This window comes from Lynx canadensis, chromosome X (genome assembly GCF_007474595.2).
Source record: "Lynx canadensis isolate LIC74 chromosome X, mLynCan4.pri.v2, whole genome shotgun sequence".
NCBI classification, from domain to species: Eukaryota; Metazoa; Chordata; class Mammalia; order Carnivora; family Felidae; genus Lynx; species Lynx canadensis.
Genome location: NC_044321.2, coordinates 56,115,887 through 56,136,851, shown reverse-complemented (window position 1 = coordinate 56,136,851; position 20,965 = coordinate 56,115,887). Strand labels below are relative to the sequence as shown.

Below are 20,965 nucleotides of genomic sequence, written 5' to 3'. Positions count from 1 at the left end.
AAAGTGGTCCAGTTCCATACTTTGGCATGTTGCTGTCCAGTTGTGTCAACACCATTTGTTGAAGAGACTCTTTTTCCATTGGGTATTCTTTCCTGATTTGTCGAAGATTAGTTGACCATATAGTTGTGGGTTCATTTTTGGGTTTTCTCTTCTGTTCCATTGATCTATATGTGTCTGTTTTTGTGCCAGTAACATACTGAACTGATCACTACAACTTTGTAATATAACCAGAATTCTGGAATTGTGATGCCTCTGGCTTTGCTTTTCTTTTTCAATATTGCTTTGGCTGTTTAGGGTCTTTGGCAGTTACATTCAAATTTTAGGTTTGTTTGTTTTGGCTCTGTGAAAAATACTGGTGGTATTTTGAATAGGGATTGCATTAAATGTGTAGATTGTTTTAGGTAGTATAGATAAATGTTTGTTCTTCCAATCTATGAGCGTGGAATGTCTTTCCATTTCTTTGTGTCATCCTCAGTTTCTTTCATCAGTATTTTATAGTTTTCAGAGTACAAGCCTTTTATCTCTTTGGTTATGTTCATCCCTCGGTGTCTTATGGTTTTGGATGCAATTATGAATGGGATTAATACCTTGATTTCTCTTTCAGCTACTTCATTATTGGTGTATAGAAATGAAATAGATTTCTGTACATTGATTTTGTATCCTGTGACTTTAAGGAAATTGTGTATCAGTTCTAGCAATTTTTTGGTAGACCCCCAAAAAATGTGGCTAGGACTTCCAGAACTATGTTAAATAACAGTGGTGAGAATGGACATCCCTGTCTTGTTCCTGAGCATAGATGAATAGCTCTCAGTTTTTCCCCATCAAGGATGGTATTAGTTGTGGGTGTTTCATATATGGCCTTTATAAGTTTGAGATATGTTCTCTCTATCCCTACTTTATTGAGGGTGTTTATCATGAATAGTTGTTGTACCTTGTTAAATGCTTTTTCTGCATCTATTGAAAGGATCATGTTTCTTATCCTTTCTTTTATTAATGTGGTATATCACATTGATTGGTTAATGAATTTTTTTTATTAATGTGGTGTATCATATTGATTGATTTACGAATATTGATCCACTGTTGCAGACCAGGAATAAATCCCATGTGATCATAGTAAATGATTCTTTTAATGTGGTGTTGGATTCAATTTGCTAGGATTTTGTTGAGAATTGTTCACATCCATGTGCATCAGAGATATTGACCTATCATTCTCTTTTTTGGTGGATTCTTTGTCTGGTTTTGGGTAATGCTGGCCTCATAGAATGAATCTGGAAGTTTTCTTTCCTCATAGAATGAATCTGGAAGAATAGATGTTAGCTCTTCTTTATTTGTTTTTTTTAAATTTTCTTCTAATGTTTATTTTTGAGAGAGAGAGACAGCGCAAGCAGGGGAAGGGCAGAGAGAGAAAGAGGGAAATACAGAATCTGAAGCCAGCTCCAGGCTCTGAGTGTCAGCACAGAGCCCAACATGGGGCTCGAACTCACGAACTGTGAGATCATGACCTGAGCTGAAGTCTGACACTTAACTGACTGAGCCACCCAGGCACCCCATTAGCCCTTCTTTAAATGTTATGTAGAATTCCCCTGTGAAGCTGTCTGGCCTTGGACTTTTGTTTGCTGGGAGTTTTCTGATTGCTGATTCAATTTCTTTGCTGGTTATGGATCTGTTCAAGTTTTCTGTTTCTTCCTGTTTCAGTTTTGGTAGTTTATATGTTTCTAGGAATTTATCCATTTATTCTAGCTTGTCCAATTTGTTGTCATATAACTTTTCATAATATTCTTTTATAATTGTTTGTATTTCTGTGGTGTTGGTTGTTATTTCTCCTCTCACATTTGTGATTTTATTTATTTGGGTCCTTTCTCTTTTCTTTTTGATAAGTATGGCTAGCGGTTTATCAATTTTATTAATTTTTTCAAAGAACCGGCTCCTAGTTTCATTGGTCTGTTATACTGTTTTTCTAGTTTCTATATAATTTCTTTCTGTTCTAATCTTTATTATTTCCTTCTTCTCTGGCTTTAGGCTTCATTTGTCGTTGTTTTTCTAGCTACTTTAAGTATAAGGTTAGGTTGTTTATTTGAGATTTTTCTTGCTTCTTCAGGTAGGCCTGTATTGTTATACTTCCCTTTTAAGACCACTTTTGCTGCATCCCAAAGGTTTTGGACCATTATGTTTTCATTTTCATTTGTTTTCATGTATTTTTTAATTTCTTCTTTGATTTCCTGGTTGACCCATTCGTTCTTTAGTAGCATGTTGTTTAATATCCATGTATTTGTGGTTGTTCCAATTTATATCTTGTGGTTGACTTCAAATTTCATAGTGTTGTGGTCAGAAAATATGCCTGGTATGATCTTAGTCTTTTTGTACTTGCTGAGGCCTGATTTGTGACCTAGTATGTGATATGTTCTGGAGAATGTCTTATGTACACTTGAAAAAAAATGTGTATTCTGTTGCTTTAGTATGAAACGTTCTTAATATATCTGTTAAGTCCATCTAAACTAGTGTGTTATTCAAAGCCATTGTTTCCTTGTTGATTTTCTGCTTAGATGATATGTCCGTTGCCCTAAGTGGAGTGTTAAAGTCCCCTATTATTGTGTTATTTATCAATAAGTTCCTTTATGTTTCCTAGTAATTGTTATATATATTTGGGTGTTCCGAGTTGGGGGCATAAATATTTAGGACTGTCAGATATTCTTGATGGATAGTCCCCTTTCTTATAATATAGTATCTTTGTTCATCTCTTGTTAGAGTCTTTGGTTTAAAATTTAGTTTGTCTACAGAGAGGGAGGGAGGCAAACCACAGGAGATTCTTAAATACAGAGAACAAACTGAGGGTGGATGGGAAGGGGTGAGGGAGAGGAGAAAATGGGTGCTGGGCATGGAGGAAGGCACCTGTTGGGATGAGCACTGGATGTTGTATGTAATCCAATCTGACAACGAATTATATTAAAAAAAACATTTAGTTTGTCTAATATAAGTATTGCTACTCTGGCTTGCTTTTGACTTCCATTTGCATGATAAATATTTCTCCATCCCCTCATTTCAATCTGTAGGTGTCTTTAGGTCTAAAATGAGTCTCTTGTAGGCGCATAAAAACAAAACTGGGTCTTGTTTTTTTTTTTTTTCATTCTGACACCCTGTGCGTTTGATTGGAGCATTTAGTCCATTTACATTCACAGTAATAACTATTGATAGATATGTAGTGCCATTTTATTACTTGTTTTGTCATTGTTTCTGGAGATTTTCCCTAATATTTCTAGTCTTTGTTGCTTTTGGTCTTTCTTTCCCACTTAGAGTCCCCTTTAATATTTCTTTCAGGGTTGGTTTAGTGGTCACAAACTGCTTTAGTTTTTGTTTGAGGAAACTCTTTATCTCTCCTTCTATTTTGAATGATAGCCTTGCTGGATAGAGTATTCTTTGCTACAGATTTTTCTCATTCAGCATGTTGAATGTATCATACCCCACTCCCTTCTGACTTGCTAATTTAATTACAAATTTAATTACAGTATGTCTTGATGTTGTCCTGCTTTGTTGATTTTCGTGGGAGTTCTCTGTGCCTCCTGGATTTGTATGTTTCTTTCTCCAGATTAAGGAAGTTCTCAGCTATTATTTCCTCAAAAAACTTCTGTCCCCTTTGCTGAATTTTAACATACTTTTATCAACTCCAGTGGTGAGCTCCTTGGTGATCCTTATTTTTTTAGATAGATTTATTCCATCTAAGAATATATTGTATGTCCCCAGTTTTTAAAAAATATTCAGCACTACCTCCATTAGTTATTGGCTAGAATCAAAGATTGGAAGTGACAGAAGTCTTTAAATTTACCTGGAAAAAAAATTCTCTAAAAATCTAAAGGTAGCTTTTTTAACCCAAGAAATACCTCAGCATATTAATATTAAAGATGCAGGTAGTGAAGATTATATTGGTACAGATTAAAGAGTAGATTTCCATAGTTACATTTCATATTTGTTAACTTTCAGCTTGGAATTTGGCTGTGCAGTGCGACAAAGACCCAGTGACAATGAGAGAGTTTTTCATCCTTTCTTACAAGGTAAGTCTCTTCTAATAAGAATCTCATGAAAGGACTGCAACAGGGGTATGTCCACTCTGGCTATGGCCAAGGACTAAATATAGAGTGGTATTGACTTTTACACTGGGAACTTTTAGAATACACATCTAAACAGGAATGGCCTACGGAGAATTAGATCCCTGGGGGAACAATGTGCAAACATGGAGCAGTTCTCCCCATACCAAAATAGCACGAACAACAATCAGGGAACCTAAAGTTCTACCATAAGAGACTTATTCCCTTACTTTTGAAGGAATTTCAGTCTCTCAGAGTCCTATATTAAAATATAACTTTCTTGGGGCGCCTGGGTGGCGCAGTCGGTTGGGCATCCGACTTCAGCCAGGTCACGATCTCGCGGTCCGGGAGTTCGAGCCCCGCGTCAGGCTCTGGGCTGATGGCTCAGAGCCTGGAGCCTGTTTCCGATTCTGTGTCTCCCTCTCTCTCTGCCCCTCCCCCGTTCATGCTCTGTCTCTCTCTGTCCCAAAAATAAATAAACGTTGAAAAAAAAATTAAAAAAAAATAAAAAAATAAATAAATAAAATATAACTTTCTTTAGGATTGGAATACTCTAAGTTGTCAACTAATAAAGTTTTGGAACAGTTATAAGTCAATAGGAGTATAGAATAGGTAACTGGGGTCATCAGGATGTGAAAAGAATGCTAAGAATCTTAGGCCTACTTTATAATTTTTCCTAGAACAGGTTCTGTGTATAAGTATTTGTAAGATTATTTTGCAATTAGAAACATTTTAAAACAGTCATTAGCCTCCAAGTTAGATCAAATGCCAGAAAGGAAACAATATTGATGAGAGAATAAAAGAAGAGGGGCTAAGAATATCTGTCTTACACATTGAGGAGTACACAGTCTGATATGTTGATATAGATGAAATGTTAAGAGTTTTAGAACTGAAATGAACTATAGAGCTAATCTAGTATACTCTCTCATTTTATATACGAGTAGCCTGAGACCTAGAGATATTGGGTGTTTTGAAATGCTGTTAATTCAATGACAGTGATGATTATGATCACTAAACATTCTGAGAGATTAAGAAATAGTCTTTCACAGCTTAGGTATAATTGCTATTTAAATTAGGTGAAATAAATTAGTTTTAGTTTGAACATTTTTGATAGTACTAGCAGGGTTCTATGTAAGAATCCCAAGTGGCCTAGTGGTTTATTGTAGTATAAGCTGGGAGCTTTTTCTAAAGTTAGAGGACAAGGTTTAATGATTAGGTTATCCTAATGCCTGTCAAGATTTGGTATTGTCTCTTTCAACCATGACAATATATGTGGTATTTTCAGCTCTATTCAATACAAAGGAGAAATCTATTTGCCAGGGGAAAAATCACTTAGAAATTACAACATAAAGCAAGAAGTAAATCACTAGATAGAAATACAGGGCCAAATGACAGTACTTATCACTGGGAAGATAAGAAAATTGTGAAGACATGAAGCTTTTTATCTCTAGAAAGTTCCTTAAAAACAATGGAAAGTAATATAAAATTAAAACCGTAAATCAGTGTTATAGTCTGTATCATTTTTAAGGTGAGGTGTGTTTTTCCAGCTGAATTTTTTCATTCAGACAGGTTTTTGCTGATTTTCATTTTGATTGTTTGTGTTCACCTGGCAGAATTCGCACTATTCATTGATGTTCTGGTTATTTCTTATCAGCTGTCCCAGTTTTGTCCTTCTGATCAAGTAATTCTGATTGCACAGAAAACATGTTTACTTATGGCAGCTGCAGTTGATCTAGAGCAAGGGAGAAAAGCTTCAACAACTTCTGAACAGGTAATGTGCAACCTTCAAAGAAAACACAAGGAAGAGTTTAGTGTGCTATTTGGTGTGTTTGCCTTCCCTGATGCAGTTCTTTCTGATTCTCTTTAAAGAATCCTTTCATCCTTTCCAGCAGCATCTTGATTTCAAAGGTTTGTAATGGCTCATTCCTCCCTAAGGAAAGGTCACATTTGGCTTGGCCTCTTCTTTTAAAAAGATTGAATATCTCTTCTTTTAAAATGTCTCTTTCCATGGACCACTCTTTCTGAATCTGTTTTTAGCTATTCTTCATCATCTCCCTGCAATCGTATGTGGCCTATAAGAATGAGATTTTTTTCTATTTTTGTTTCCTTTTACACATTCTCTAAGGAAGAATTCATCTACCTCCACAGCTTTGATAACCATCTGATTATTTACTTGGCTTGTTTTTCTTCACTCTAATTGGATTTGCTTTCTTTGGCCCACACCCTTAAATATTTTATCAGTAACTGAATTTTAACAAGAAGACAGAATTACTGCCTTTGCCTGAATTCCACTCTTAGCTTTGTAAATCTTACCCCTTTTAAGAAATACCAACATCAACATCCCTGTCTCCCATGGACAAGAGTATTGGTTTGTCTTTAGGTTTTTTACCATCTTTCTTCCAAGCTAAGAAAATTGTCTCTAAGTTAGACCAGTAGCATTTTGGTATAATTTTAAAATCTAGGTCTCTCTGCTTATTATCTCTTACCTAGACAAAGAAAACTTCCCAATTTCCCATATTTGCCAGTTTTTCTTTCAAAATGGTATAAAATCCTTCCTGCTGTTTATTTCCTTCCTTCTGTTAATTTCTTCTTTCATATTATTCTTCAGATCTGGAACAAACTGTCACCACATCTCTGCCAACATATTTCCCTTCCTTTCTGTTCCCTTGTTGAGTTCAACTAAACATTAGAGGAACACCTGGGTGGCTCAGTCAGTTGATTCTCTGACTCTTGATTTCGACTCAGGTCATGGTCCCAGGGTCGTGGGATTGAGCCCTGTGTAGAGCTCTGCACTGAGCATGGAACCTGCTTGGGATATTCTCTCTCTCTCTCTCTCTCTCTCTCTCTCTCTCTCTCTCTCCCCCTCTCTCCCTCTCTCCCCCCGCCCCGCCCCTTCACCTACTCGTGCTCATTCTCCCTCTCTCTCTAAAAAACGACAGAAAAAAAAGAAGGAAAAGAAAACCATTTGAGTACCAAGTACTCTGCTAGGTACTGGAGATAAAGAGGACAAAATCCTTATCCTTGAGGAGTAAAGGGGCCTCTTTTTAGAAATCTTTCCATTGTAAAAGATGAGAAAAGAATCTTTGTGCCCCAGAGCAAAATCAAACCAACCATTTTGCTTCTTAACAAATATGAGTAAATGTGATTTTTTTCTCGATAGGGTCTTTTGCTTTACTTAAAAATAGTAATAACATCTTGTTTTTGCATAGTGCTTTTAACCTTTTAAAAGTTTTTCCTTAAGTTGATAGTCCTGACTTTGTTAAATTTTGTATCTCAGTGAATAGAGATCAAAGTGATGTGAGGGAAATTTCACACTCTTAAGTTCATTCCTTTGTTTTGTCTTTTTCCAACAACTGTTCTTTTTTTCTGTATTCTTTCTCTTGCATACATTAATGTTCCCTAAAAACTCTAACCTAGTAACCCTTCTATAATCTTCTTTGCTTTTGAAAGAATAGATCATTGAAGATGCACTTCTTCCTATCGCCATCTAAGTCTGATCCCTATGAATTAGACCTTGGTGCTGTCTCTCAATAAAGACTTCTGGAATTCTATTATATTTATCTACTCCTTGTTCTCTAAGTACTCATGAATTAGAGTTTTCCAAATAAATAGATGATGAAGGAATATAGATGGAATATGTAATGTTATCAACATTGTCTGTACTCCCCTGAGTATGAGTTAGGGGGAAGTAAAGGATGCTTTAAAAAATACAGCAGGTGTAATATATCCATGTGTGTGTGTGTGTGTGTGTGTGTGTGTGTGTGAGAGAGAGAGAGAGAGAGAGACAGAGAGAGAGAGAGAGAGAGAGAGATTGCATCTTATTCATTCACCTATGAATGAATACTTGGGTTCTTCTATATCTTGGCTATTATAAAATAATGCTGCAATAGACAAGGATACATACATCTTTTTAAATTAGTGTTTTTGTTTTCTTTGGTCATCCAGAATTACTAGATCATATGGTATTTCTATATTTAATTTTTTTAACTCCTTACATCTGTGAATAGGCTTATTTATTTCAGGTGAAAATGAAATCTGTACTTACCTTAAGCTCAACCAAGAATTGAGAACATATTAAAGCACATTATAATTAATGTATGTCATCTAAGAAGCTTACACTAATATGCTTTCAATTTTCCCTTCCATCTTTTGTACTACTGTTGTTACACATTTTACTTTACATATGTTATAAACCTTCAGTATATTGTTCTTATTTTTTATTGGGCCATAAATTCTTTTTTTTAAATTTTTTTTTTTTCAACGTTTTTTATTTATTTTTGGGACAGAGAGAGAGCATGAACGGGGGAGGGGCAGAGAGAGAGGGAGACACAGAATCGGAAACAGGCTCCAGGCTCTGAGCCATCAGCCCAGAGCCCGACGCGGGGCTCGAACTCACGGACCGCGAGATCGTGACCTGGCTGAAGTCGGACGCGTAACCGACTGCGCCACCCAGGCGCCCCTGGGCCATAAATTCTTAAGAGCTATGAAATACAAGTAAAATGTTCTTTATATTTATGTACATTTTTTTTCAATATATGAAATTTATTGTCAAATTGGTTTCCATACAACACCCAGTGCTCATCCCAAAAGGTGCCCTCCTCAATACCCATCACCCACCCTTCCCTCCCTCCCACCCCCCATCAACCCTCAGTTTGTTCTCAGTTTTTAACAGTCTCTTATGCTTTGGCTCTCTCCCACTCTAACCTCTTTTTTTTTTCCTTCCCCTCCCCCATGGGTTTCTGTTAAGTTTCTCAAGATCCACATAAGAGTGAAACCATATGGTATCTGTCTTTCTCTGTATGGCTTATTTCACTTAGCATCACACTCTCCAGTTCCATCCACGTTGCTACAAAAGGCCATATTTCATTCTTTCTCATTGCCACGTAGTATTCCATTGTGTATATAAACCACAATTTCTTTATCCATTCATCAGTGGATGGACATTTAGGCTCTTTCCATAATTTGGCTGTTGTTGAGAGTGCTGCTATAAACATTGGGGTACAAGTGCCCCTATGCATCAGCACTCCTGTATCCCTTGGGTAAATTCCTAGCAGTGCTATTGCTGGGTCATAGGGTAGGTCTATTTTTAATTTTCTGAGGAACCTCCACACTGCTTTCCAGAGCGGCTGCATCAATTTGCATTCCCACCAACAGTGCAAGAGGGTTCCCGTTTCTCCACATCCTCTCCAGCATCTATAGTCTCCTGATTTGTTCATTTTGGCCACTCTGACTGGCGTGAGGTGATACCTGAGTGTGGTTTTGATTTGTATTTCCCTGATAAGGAGCGACGCTGAACATCTTTTCATGTGCCTGTTGGCCATCCGGATGTCTTCTTTAGAGAAGTGTCTATTCATGTTTTCTGCCCATTTCTTCACTGGGTTATTTGTTTTTCGGGTGTGGAGTTTGGGGAGCTCTTTATAGATTTTGGATACTAGCCCTTTGTCCGATATGTCATTTGCAAAGATCTTTTCCCATTCCGTTGGTTGCCTTTTAGTTTTGTTGGTTGTTTCCTTTGCTGTGCAGAAGCTTTTATCTTCATAAGGTCCCAGTAATTCATTTTTACTTTTAATTCCCTTGCCTTTGGGGATGTGTCGAGTAAGAGATTGCTACGGCTGAGGTCAGAGAGGTCTTTTCCTGCTTTCTCCTCTAGGGTTTTGATGGTTTCCTGTCTCACATTCAGGTCCTTTATCCATTTTGAGTTTACTTTTGTGAATGGTGTGAGAAAGTGGTCTAGTTTCAACCTTCTGCATGTTGCTGTCCAGTTCTCCCAGCTCCATTTGTTAAAGAGACTGTCTTTTTTCCATTGGATGTTCTTTCCTGCTTTGTCAAAGATTAGTTGGGCATACATTTGTGGGTCTAGTTCTGGGGTTTCTATTCTATTCCATTGGTCTATGTGTCTGTTTTTGTGCCAATCCCATGCTGTCTTGATGATTACAGCTTTGTAGTAGAGGCTAAAGTCTGGGATTGTGATGCCTCCTGCTTTGGTGTTCTTCTTCAAAATTACTTTGGCTATTCGGGGTCTTTTGTGGTTCCATATGAATTTTAGGATTGGTTGTTCTAGTTTCGAGAAGAATGCTGGTGCAATTTTGATTGGGATTGCATTGAATGTGTAGATAGCTTTGGGTAGTATTGACATTTTGACAATATTTATTCTTCCAATCCATGAGCAGGGAATGTCTTTCCATTTCTTTATATCTTCTTCAATTACCTTCATAAGCTTTCTATAGTTTTCAGCATACAGATCTTTTACATCTTTGGTTAGATTTATTCCCAGGTATTTTATGCTTCTTGGTGCAATTGTGAATGGGATCAGTTTCTTTATTTGTCTTTCTGTTGCTTCATTATTAGTGTATAAGAATGCAACTGATTTCTGTACATTCATTTTGTATCCTGCAACTTTGCTGAATTCATGTATCAGTTCTAGCAGACTTTTGGTGGAGTCTATCGGGTTTTCCATGTATAATATATATTTATGTACATTTTAAGTACTTCTTCAAATCTTAATTTCTTTGTGGAGATCCAAATTACTGTCTGATACCCTATTCCTTCTACCTCAAGAACTTTATGAACAATTTTTTTTGTAGTGTAAATCTGTTGAATTTCCCTAATTTTTTTCTGAAAAAGCATTCTTCCTTTATTTTTCAAACATTGTTTTGCTGTGCATAGACTTTAGAACGTTAAGGTTTTTTTTTTTCTTTTTTCCTTTTTCATCAGTTCTTTTTACCTTTAGCACTTTAGAGATATCACTCCGCTGTTGGGCTTGCACAATTGCTGAGGAGTCTGTTAGTCTCATCTTTATTCGGTATATAGATATCTTATTTTTCCCATTGATTGCCTACAAGAATTTCTTTTCATCTTTAGTTTTTAGCAGTTTGAATATAGCATATCTAGGTTTTTAAAAAATTTCTTTTTAAATCCTTGCCATTCTTTGAGCTTTTTGCAATTATGGTTTGATGTGTTTCATTAATTTTGAAAAACTTCTTGACTACTATCTTTTCAAACATTTCTTCTGTCCCATTAATCTCTTTTCTCCTCCTAGGATTCAATTTACACATATAGTAGACTATATGGTATTTTGTACCACAGGTCTTGTGTGTTGTGATATTTCTTTTTTTCTCATTTCTTCAATGTAGATATTAAATATTTAATATGTAAACATTAAATAACACACTATTGCACAAGCAATGGGCCAAATCAAAAATCAAACTGCAAATCAAAATATGTCTCCAAACAAACAAACAAAAAAGAAAATACAATATTCCAAAACCTTGAGAGCAGCAAAAACAGGTTTTAGAGAGATAATTTATGCTATAAATGCTTGTGTTAAGAAAAAAATTCAGGGGCACCTGGGTGGTTCAGTCAGATTAACCATCCAACTTCAGCTCAGGTCATGATCTCACTGTTCATGGGTTCAACCCCCCACCTTGGGCTCTCTGTAGTCAGCACAGAGCCTGCTTTGGATACTCTGTCTCTTTCTCTCTCTCTCTCTCTGCCCCTCACTCTCAAAAATAAACTTTAAAAAAAGTTCTCTAAAGGGGTGCCTGGGTGGCTCAGTCGGTTATGTGTCCAACTTTGGCTCAGGTCATGAGCTTAAAGTTTGTGAGTTTGAGCCGGCATCGGGCTCTGTGCTGACAGTTTGGAGCTTGTAGCCTGTTTCGGATTCTGTGTCTCCTTTTCTCTCTGCCCCTCCCCTGCTCGCACTCTGTCTCTTTCTCTCTCTCTCAAAAATAAGTGAACATTTTTTTAAAAAGTTCTCTAAAAAAAGTTTAAATAGGGGCGCCTGGGTGGCGCAGTCGGTTAAGCGTCCGACTTCAGCCAGGTCACGATCTCGCGGTCCGGGAGTTCGAGCCCCGCGTCGGGCTCTGGGCTGATGGCTCAGAGCCTGGAGCCTGTTTCCGATTCTGTGTCTCCCTCTCTCTCTGCCCCTCCCCCGTTCATGCTCTGCCTCTCTCTGTCCCAAAAATAAATAAACGTTGAAAAAAAAATTAAAAAAAAAAGTTTAAATAAATAATACACCACAAAGAACTAGAAAAAGAAGAAACTTAGCTGAAATTTAGTAGAGGAAGGAAATAAAGAAAAATAAATAAATAAAATAGAGACCAGAATAAACAGCAACATAACATTGAAAGTAATTACCAGTTTTTCCAAAAAAATAAAATTGGCTATGCTTTAACTACATTAACTAAGAAAAAAAGAGAGAAGACTCAAAAACCAAAATGAGAAATGGAAGAGAAATAATACAAGAGTTAATCAGATTATTATTATTATTATTGTGATAATAGATTAGGATAAACAATTATATACTAACAAATAAGATAACTTAGAAAAATAAAAACAGATAATTCCTAAAAATGCACAAGTTACCAAGATTGAATCATGAATCTTGAATTCAAGAAATAAGAAATCTTAGACCATTAACAAGAATGAAAGTTGAATTAGGAATAAAAAATTTCCTAGCACAGAATAGCCCAAGACTACATGGTTTCCTTGGTGAATTCTACCAAACTTTAAAAAACATAATTGATGATAATCTATCAAAATCTTACAAATAATGGAATAGAGGGAACACATTAAAAATCATTCTATGAGGCCAATATTACCCTGATACCAAAGCAGGATAAAAACAGTACAAGAACAAAAAAATTCCAATTTGTCTGATATAAATATTGCTACTCTGGCCTTCTTTTGACATCCATTTGTGTGATAAAGTTTCTCCACCTCCTCACTTTAAATCTGTAGGTGTCTTTAGGTCTAAAAATTAGTCTCTTGGGGCACCTGGGTGGCTCAGTCGGTTAAGCATCCGATTTTGGCTCAGGCCATGATCTCATGGTTTATGGGTTTGAGTCCCGCATTGGGCTCTGTGCTGACAGCTCAGAGCCTGGATCCTGCTTCAGATTCTGTGTCTCCTCCATCTCTGCCCCCGCCCCGACCCCTGCTGTCACTCTGTCTCTCTATCAAAAATAAATAAACATTTAAAAAAATTTAAAAATGAGTCTCTTATAGATAGCGTATAAATAGGTCTTGTTTTTATTATCCATTCTGACACCCTGTGTCTTTTGATTGGATCGTTTACTCCATTTACATTCAGAGTAATTCTTGATATATATGTATTTAATGCCATTTTATTACTACTTTTGTCATTGTTCCTGGAGATTGTCTCTGATCCTTTTTATGTCTTTGTTACTTTTAGTCTCTCCTTTGTACTCAGAAGAGTCCCTTATAGGGGTGCCTGGGTGGCTCAGTCAGTAAAGCATCCAACTTTGGCCCAGGTCATGATCCCATAGTCTGTGGGTTTGAGCCCTGCGTCGGGCTCTCTGCTGACAGCTCAGAGCCTGGAGCCTGCTTCAGATTCTGTGTCTCCCTCTCTTTCTGCCTCTCTCTCTCAAAAATAAACACTAAAAATTTTTTTTAAAAAAAGAGACCCTTATAATATTTCTTCCAGGGCTGGTTTAATGGTCATGAACTCCTTTAGTTTTTGTCTGGGAAACCCATTATCTCTCCTTCTATTCTGAAAGATAGACTTGCTGGATAGAGTATTATTGGCTGCAGAGTTTTCCCATTCAGCACTTTGAATATGTCATACCAGTCTGTTCTGGCTTGCCAAGTTTCTGTTGAGAATTCTCCACCTAGGCTTATGGGTTTTCCCTTGTAAGTTAAGGACTTTTTTGCCTTGCTGCTTTTAAGATTTTTTTCTTTATCACTGTATTTTTCCAACTTAATTACAGTATGTGTTGTTGTTGGCCTGCATTTGCTAATTTTGATGGGAGTTCTCTGTGCCTCCTGGATCTGGATGTCTGTTTCCTTCCCCATGTTAGGAATGTTTTCTGCTATTATTTCTTGAAATAAATTTTCTGTCCCCTTATTTCTTCTGGGACTCTTATAAAATGAATGTTACTACATTTGATGGAGTCACTGAGTTCCCCAAATCTATTCTTGTGTTGCTTAATTCATCTTCCTCTTGTGCAGCTTCATTATTTTTCATTATTTTGTCTTCTAGTTCACTAATTCATTCCTCTGCTTCTAACCAGCATACTGTTCATTGCATCAAGCAAGTTTTTAATCTTGTGTATTACACTCTTCATCTCTGATTCTTTTTTAGCTCATTTATCTCTGTGGTAAAGGTCTCACTGATGTTTTCTATTATTTTCTCAAGCCCAGTGAGTACCTTATGATTGTTGCTTTACATTCTCCATCAGGCATGTTACTTGTATCTGTTCCATTTAGATCTCTGCCTGTGGCCTTATCTTGTTCTTTCATTTGGTATAAATTCCTCTATCTTTGCATTTTGTCTGAGTCTCTGCCTTCTGTGTGTTAGAAAAGCCAGTTATGTGGGGCGCCTGGGTGGCTCAGTGGGTTAGGCGTCCAAGTTCGGCTCAGGTCATGATCTCCCAGTTCGTGAGTTTTGGCCCCACGTTGGGCTTTGTGCTGACAGCTCAGAGCCTGGGGCTTGCTTCAGATTCTGTGTCTCCCTTACTCTCTGCCCTTCCTCTGCTCACACTCTATCTCTCTCTCTCTCTCAAAAATAAACATAAAAAAAATTAAGAAAAGAAAAGCCAGTTAATGTCTTCTGCTCCTGAAATGTCCTTTTGAAGAAGAGGTTATGTAGTACCCAGGACATGACACTTCAGGGAGTGTCTCCAGTGTGTGCTGCATGTGATCTGCTTTTGTGATTTGGCTGCTCTTTTAGGCCACTTGTTTGCAGAGGTTCTCCTTGCCTTCTGTGGGCAGTGTTTGGTCCTTGGCCTGAATATGGCAAGTTTTAAACTAGGTGTGCTTCAGTCTTTTTGTGAAACCAGACCTGACACCAGCTCCACCAGAACTGAGGCCTTACAGAACTCTCTGGTTGGGAGATTGTGTGGGCAGGGGTTTGCGCCGGTCTTTTGGGGAGTGGCTTGCTGTGCTGAGACTGAGGCAAGCTTAACTGAGAAGGGCAGTACCACTAGCGCACAGCGGGGTGGGAATTGGTGTAAGCAAGTCTGGCAGCCAGTGTCTGTTCTGAGCTGCATCCCTCAGGTGGCTCTGTGTGTATGCTGAGGGGCTGGGGAGGGAAACAGCGCCAGCTAGCTCTTTCATTCCCAGAGAGGCCTGAAGGAGTAATCTTCCTCCTGTGTACCCCAGGCGTTCTTCAGATTGCTGTTTCCATTCTGTCTTACCCCAGGTTATTTGCCTGCCTTCTCTACAGGAGCAGTGCAGTGCCCTCCATTTTCTATCCCAGCGAAGCCTGCTGACCTTTAAAACTTCACTCTTTAAGCCCACTGGTTGCAAAACACGAAATTTTGTGGTGCCTGGGTGGCTCAGTTGGTTAAGCAAAACACGAAATTCAGCCCTTCTCATTTTCCTCATTTTATAAGCCAGTGGCTTTGGTGAAACATTCTCCTTGTGCATTCCCCTATGTGCCCACCGCCCCCCCTGCCTCCCTCCCTCCCTCTTCTCTGCAGCCACAGCTCCCTCCCTTCCACAGCACTCATGATCTGTTTCTCCCCTAAACAAAGTCTCTGTACTACCCACCTTCTTCAGTGTGGTCTCTTCTGTCCTTTTATTTGTGGTTTGTTCTGTCAGTCTTCAGGTTGATTTCTGGGGAATTTAGGATGATTTGATAGTTATTTTTTTAAGTTAATTTATTTTTGAGAGAGAGCATGCACACATGAGTGAACAGGGGAGGGGCAGAGGGAGAGGGATAGTGAGAATCCCAAGCAGGCTCTGCGCTGTCAGTGCAACGCCTGACATGGGGCTTGATCTCAAAAACCATTAGATCACGACCTGAGCCGAAATCAAGAGTCAGATGTTTAACCAACTGAGCCACCCAGTTGGTGCCTGATTTGATAGTTATCTAGTCATGTTCATGGGAAGAGACAAGCCTCGTGTTCTCCTACTCTCCTACCATCTTCCTTTCCTCCTTCTCTGTTTAATTTTTTGACCGATAAAAAAAGAATGAAATTTGATGATTTGCAACAATATGGATGGGTATAGAGTATATTATGCTAAGTGAAATAAGTCAGACAGAGAAAGGAAATATATACCATATGATCTCATTAATATGTGGAATCTAAAAAAGAAAACAAAGGGGCGCCCTGCCCTGGCTGGCTCAGTTGGTTGAGTGTCTCTTGAAGCGTCTCTTGATTTCGGCTCAGGTCATGATGTCACGGTTTGTGAGATTGAGCCCCACATCAGACTCTGCACTGTCTGCTTGGGATTCTCTCTCTGCCTCTCCCCTGCTCATGCTCACATGCTGTCTCTCTCTCTTTCTCTCAAAATAAATAAACATTAAATAAAAAGGAAAAAGAAACAGGGCAGGAATTTGTTGGGGGAAAGCTGGTGTCAAAATAGAAACTGAGCAAATCATTCAGCATTTTAAAAATAATAATAAAATATAATGGGGGCACCTAGGTGGCTCAGTCAGTTGAGTGTCTGACTTTGGTTCAGGTCATGATCTTGTGGTTTGTGAGTTCGAGCCCCACATTGGGCTCACTGCTGTCAGACTGTTAGCGCAGAGCCCACTTCGGATCCTTTGTCCCCCTCTCTCTACCCCTCCCCTGCTTGCGCTCTTCCCAAAATAAATACGTATTTAAAAAATAATAATAATTAGGGGTGCCTGAGTGGCTCAGTCAGTTAAACATCCCACTTTGGCTCAGGTCATGATCTCATGGTTCATGGGTTCGAGTCTCGTGTCAGGCTCTGTGCTGACAACTCAGAGCCTGGAGCATTCTTCAGATTCTGTCTCCCTCTCTCTCTGCCCCTCCCCGACTCATGCTCTGTCTATGTCTCTCAAAAATAAAGAGTAAACATTAAAAATATGTATATTAAAAATAATAAAATATAAAAAAGAAAACAAGCAAGCAGAGTCTTAAATACAGAGAACAAACTGGTGATTGCCAGAGTGGAAGTGATTATGGTGATGGGCAAAATAGATAAAGTAGATTAAGAGGTATAAACTTTCAGTTATAAAATAAATAATTCATGGACATGAAAAGTACAGCATAGGGAATATATTCCATAATATTTTAATAACGTTGTATGGTGACTACACTCATCATGGTGAGCATTGAGTACTGTGTAGAATTTTAAAATCAATATGTTTTGCAAATGAAACTAATAAACATTGTATGTCAGTTATACTTCAAAAAAATATACAGCAATTTAAATTTATCAAGGCACTATATCACTTTCCTAGAATGGGGTGGTTAAACTACTGCTGACTGGCCAAATCAGGCCTATGGCCTCTGTTTCTACAGTCTGAGTGTTAAGAATGGTTTTTACATTGGTAAAAGGTTGTAAATGAAAATTTTTTAAAAATGTCAATGAAAGTTTGTGTGGCTGGCAAAGCCTAAAACATTTACTGTTTGACATTTTATGGAAAAATATCCTGACCCCTATCCTAGATTATTTTTTAACAGATTTATTGAGGTATAATTAACATACCTTACAGTTTACACTGTGAAGTATACAATTTAATGATTTTTAGAATATTTAGGTTTGTGGAACTGTCAACACAACAGAATTTTAAAACATTTTCATCGATCTAAAAAGAAATCCCTTACCTATTAGTAGTCATTCCCCATCCCAAGCACAAAACCTAGGCAACCACTAATCTATTTTCTGTATCTATAGATTTGCCAATTCTGGATATTTCATATAAACTGCATCATAGGACTTAGTCTTTTCTGACTGGCTCCTTTTATAATTTTTCAATAATGTTTAATAGGTTCTCCATGTTTCAGTTTGGATCAGTACTCCATTCCCATTGATGGCTGAATGATATTCCATTGTATGAATATACCACATTTTGTTTATCCACTAATCCTTTGATGGATATTGAGTTTTTCCAATTTTTAGCTTATTTTCCAAATAATGCTATGATGATCATTCATGTACAAATTTTGTATGGATATGCTTTTCATTTCCCTTGAGTATATACCTAGGAGTGGAATTGCTAGGTTTTATGCTCAATCTTTTGAGGGACTACTAGACTATTTTCCAAAGCAGCTACACCATTTTTCACTCCCACCAGCACTGGACAAGGGTTCCACTTTCTCCACTTCCTTGCCACCACTTGCTGTTCTGTCCTTTGGATTATGGCCATGCTAGTGAGTATGAAGTGCTAATCTCATTGCAGTATTGATTTGCATTTTTCTTTAAAAATTTTTTTAATGTTTATTTATTTTTGAGAGAAAGAGTGAGACAGAGTGTGAACAGGGGAGGGGCAGAGAAAGAGACAGGGAGACACAGAATCCAAAGCAGGACTCAGGCTCCAAGTTGTCATCACAGAGTCTGACAGAGGGCTCGAACCCACGGACTGCAAGATCATGACCAGAGCTGAGGTCACTTAACTGACTGAGCCACCCAGGCACCCCCTCTCTGTTAACTTCTAAACTATCTTCTGTTGGTATTACACCCAGATGTTAATCTTGACTAATTACTAGGGTGGTTGCTTTATGCGTAGGTTGTAAGTGTGTGTGTGAGCACATGTGCATTTGTGTGTGTTTAAAAATGCTTTTTGGCATAAATTGTTCCAGAGTCTGATCCAATTAATGTAAGTCCCTTTGAAGTAGTAGGGATCTTCTTAACTTTCTCTTTCTCTGGTTCCCTCTGTAAACCTGTGGCTGATCTTCTGTTTTGCATGTTGATATCATTGAGCTATCAGCCTCTTTTTAAGCACCCAATACCAGAATCTCCTCTGTGTTTTTTTTTTTTTTTTTTTTTTTTTTTTTTTTTTTTTTTGTAGTGGTCTTAGACTTGAACATCCCCAACCTCTGTTCCAATTAAAGTCAGTCCCCTTAGGGGGAGATATAGAGCTTACTCTTCTTTTTTCTTTTTTTCTTTGAGACTCACACACACACACACACACACACAGGTGAGCAAGAGGCAGAGGGGGAGAGAGAATCTTAAGCAGGCTCCACGCCCAGCATAGAACCTGATGTGGGGCTCAATCTCATGACCATGAGATCATGACCAGAGCCCAAATCAAGAGTTGTACACTTAACTGGTTGAGCCACGCAGACTCCCCTTAAGCTCGTTCTTCTAATAACCTGCCCCTCCTCCTCCTGAGAAGAAATTTTGTACCACTGTTTTAGAGCTGGAGGTGGGAACAGCGGCACATTTCTCTCAGAGTGACAGTGCAGCTGTATGAATAAGGGGCTGGGCAGGAGTCATAGTACCTGTCATTCTGAGCTTGCTTCTTCCAGCATGGAAATCCTGTCCTATAAGCAAGCTGAAGTGAGGGAAATTGAGACCAAATAATCGTAGTTTTCCATGCCTAGTTATTGGACCTGGGTAGATGAAGAGAGCTCCAGGCCTCTCATTTGTGCTTTTTTATAATAGAGCTTCTGCAATACAGACCTGGGGGAGGAGGAGGAGAGATGCTGGAAGGATGCCCTTCTGGAAATCCCTAACCTGGAAGCTGAGAGTAGAGGGCCATACCCACCTAAAGTAGCACTCATACTGAGCTTGGGGTGGTTGGTGAGCAAATCATGGTTCCAACTATCACAGGTGCTTACTGTTCTTACTGAGATTAGTAGATTTCTGTAAATAGAGGTTTGTCTGTTTTCTCTTTGCCTTTTGGATAGTTTCCTGAGAGTTTACATAATTGTGTTTTATAATTCAACAGTTATGGTTGTTTTGCTAGGGAGAGGGTCCATGGAACTCCTCATACTACCATTCTGGAAGTGATACTCTTTTTTCCTAGATTATTAAACAGATTGGTAGTGCTCAAGATTTTCTATTTAATCTTCATTTCCTGGGACATTAAGAAAACTACAAATAGAGTTATTTTTATATAAACTATGAAATGTCAAGTTTCAACTGTTACTTTTTTATCATTGTATTTTAACTGTTTTTAATGAATAAGATATATTATTTTAACTTGCTTAAAGTTTTGTCTGGTTGAGACTAATTTTCTTGTTGCATTGTTGCCAAATAGACCCAGCTACTGAATCGTGCACTTGAGGAGATAAATGAATGCAAACACATCTGGAATATTCTGAAAGAAACAGGTACAGTGGGAACTAGGAGTTTGGTAACACAGTTATGAAAGGCATTTCAAGTCTAAATAACCCAGTCTTTATTACCAGAAATCTGTGTCACTTCAGTGCTTAATAACCAGTCAAGTGTTTCTTTGAGGACTAATTTTTCCCTACTGTCTGTATGTAGTTTGACTCTGTGACACACTGCTTGGACTAATAATTTTTTTACTTTGCTTTTTGTGGAGGTATAGTATTGAGTATAAATATAGGATCATTATTGTTCAATATGACATGATTGCCCTTAGGTCACTAGATTTTGTGTCTAATTTAATCAAGCTCTGATTCTGAGTGAATGTAGGCTACAGAGCCTTCCAAATGATAATCATATCAGATACTATTAACATTTTGTTACGAAATAATAAAAATAGTAGTAAACCTTTTAAAATTATGTAGTAACTTGCTAATGTTTCTTCATTAAGGATGGTAGTGGCTTTTAGGTTTAGACAGACTTTTATATATTTTGTCCGTCTGTTCCTATTTCACTTAGAATTTTAAAAAATCAATATTGGGGGGCGCCTGGGTGGCGCAGTCGGTTGAGCGTCCGACTTCAGCCAGGTCACGATCTCACGGTCCGTGAGTTCGAGCCCCGCGTCAGGCTCTGGGCTGATGGCTCAGAGCCTGGAGCCTGTTCCCGATTCTGTGTCTCCCTCTCTCTCTGCCCCTCCCCCGTTCATGCTCTGTCTCTCTCTGTCCCAAAAATAAATAAAAACGTTGAAGAAAAAAAAAAATTTAAAAAAAATCAATATTGAATTGAATTACATGCCTTTTCAGCTTCTATAGAGATAACTATATGGTTTTTATCTTTTGAAGTATTAATATATCGAATTAAAGTAATAGATTTGCAAAATTAAGTCATCATTGCATTTC

General features: G+C 37.9%; 1 protein-coding gene across 1 annotated transcript in view; it reads left to right on the top strand.

Annotated features, from left to right (window-relative positions):
* Window positions 1-20,965, top strand: part of TEX11 (testis expressed 11) — a 230,554-nt gene that overhangs the window by 155,128 nt on the left and 54,461 nt on the right. The window contains exons 22-24 of the mRNA XM_030304808.1: window positions 3,976-4,046; window positions 5,734-5,850; window positions 19,996-20,068. Of these exons, the coding sequence (XP_030160668.1) occupies window positions 3,976-4,046; window positions 5,734-5,850; window positions 19,996-20,068 (261 nt within the window). The remainder of the gene's footprint in view (window positions 1-3,975; window positions 4,047-5,733; window positions 5,851-19,995; window positions 20,069-20,965) is intronic.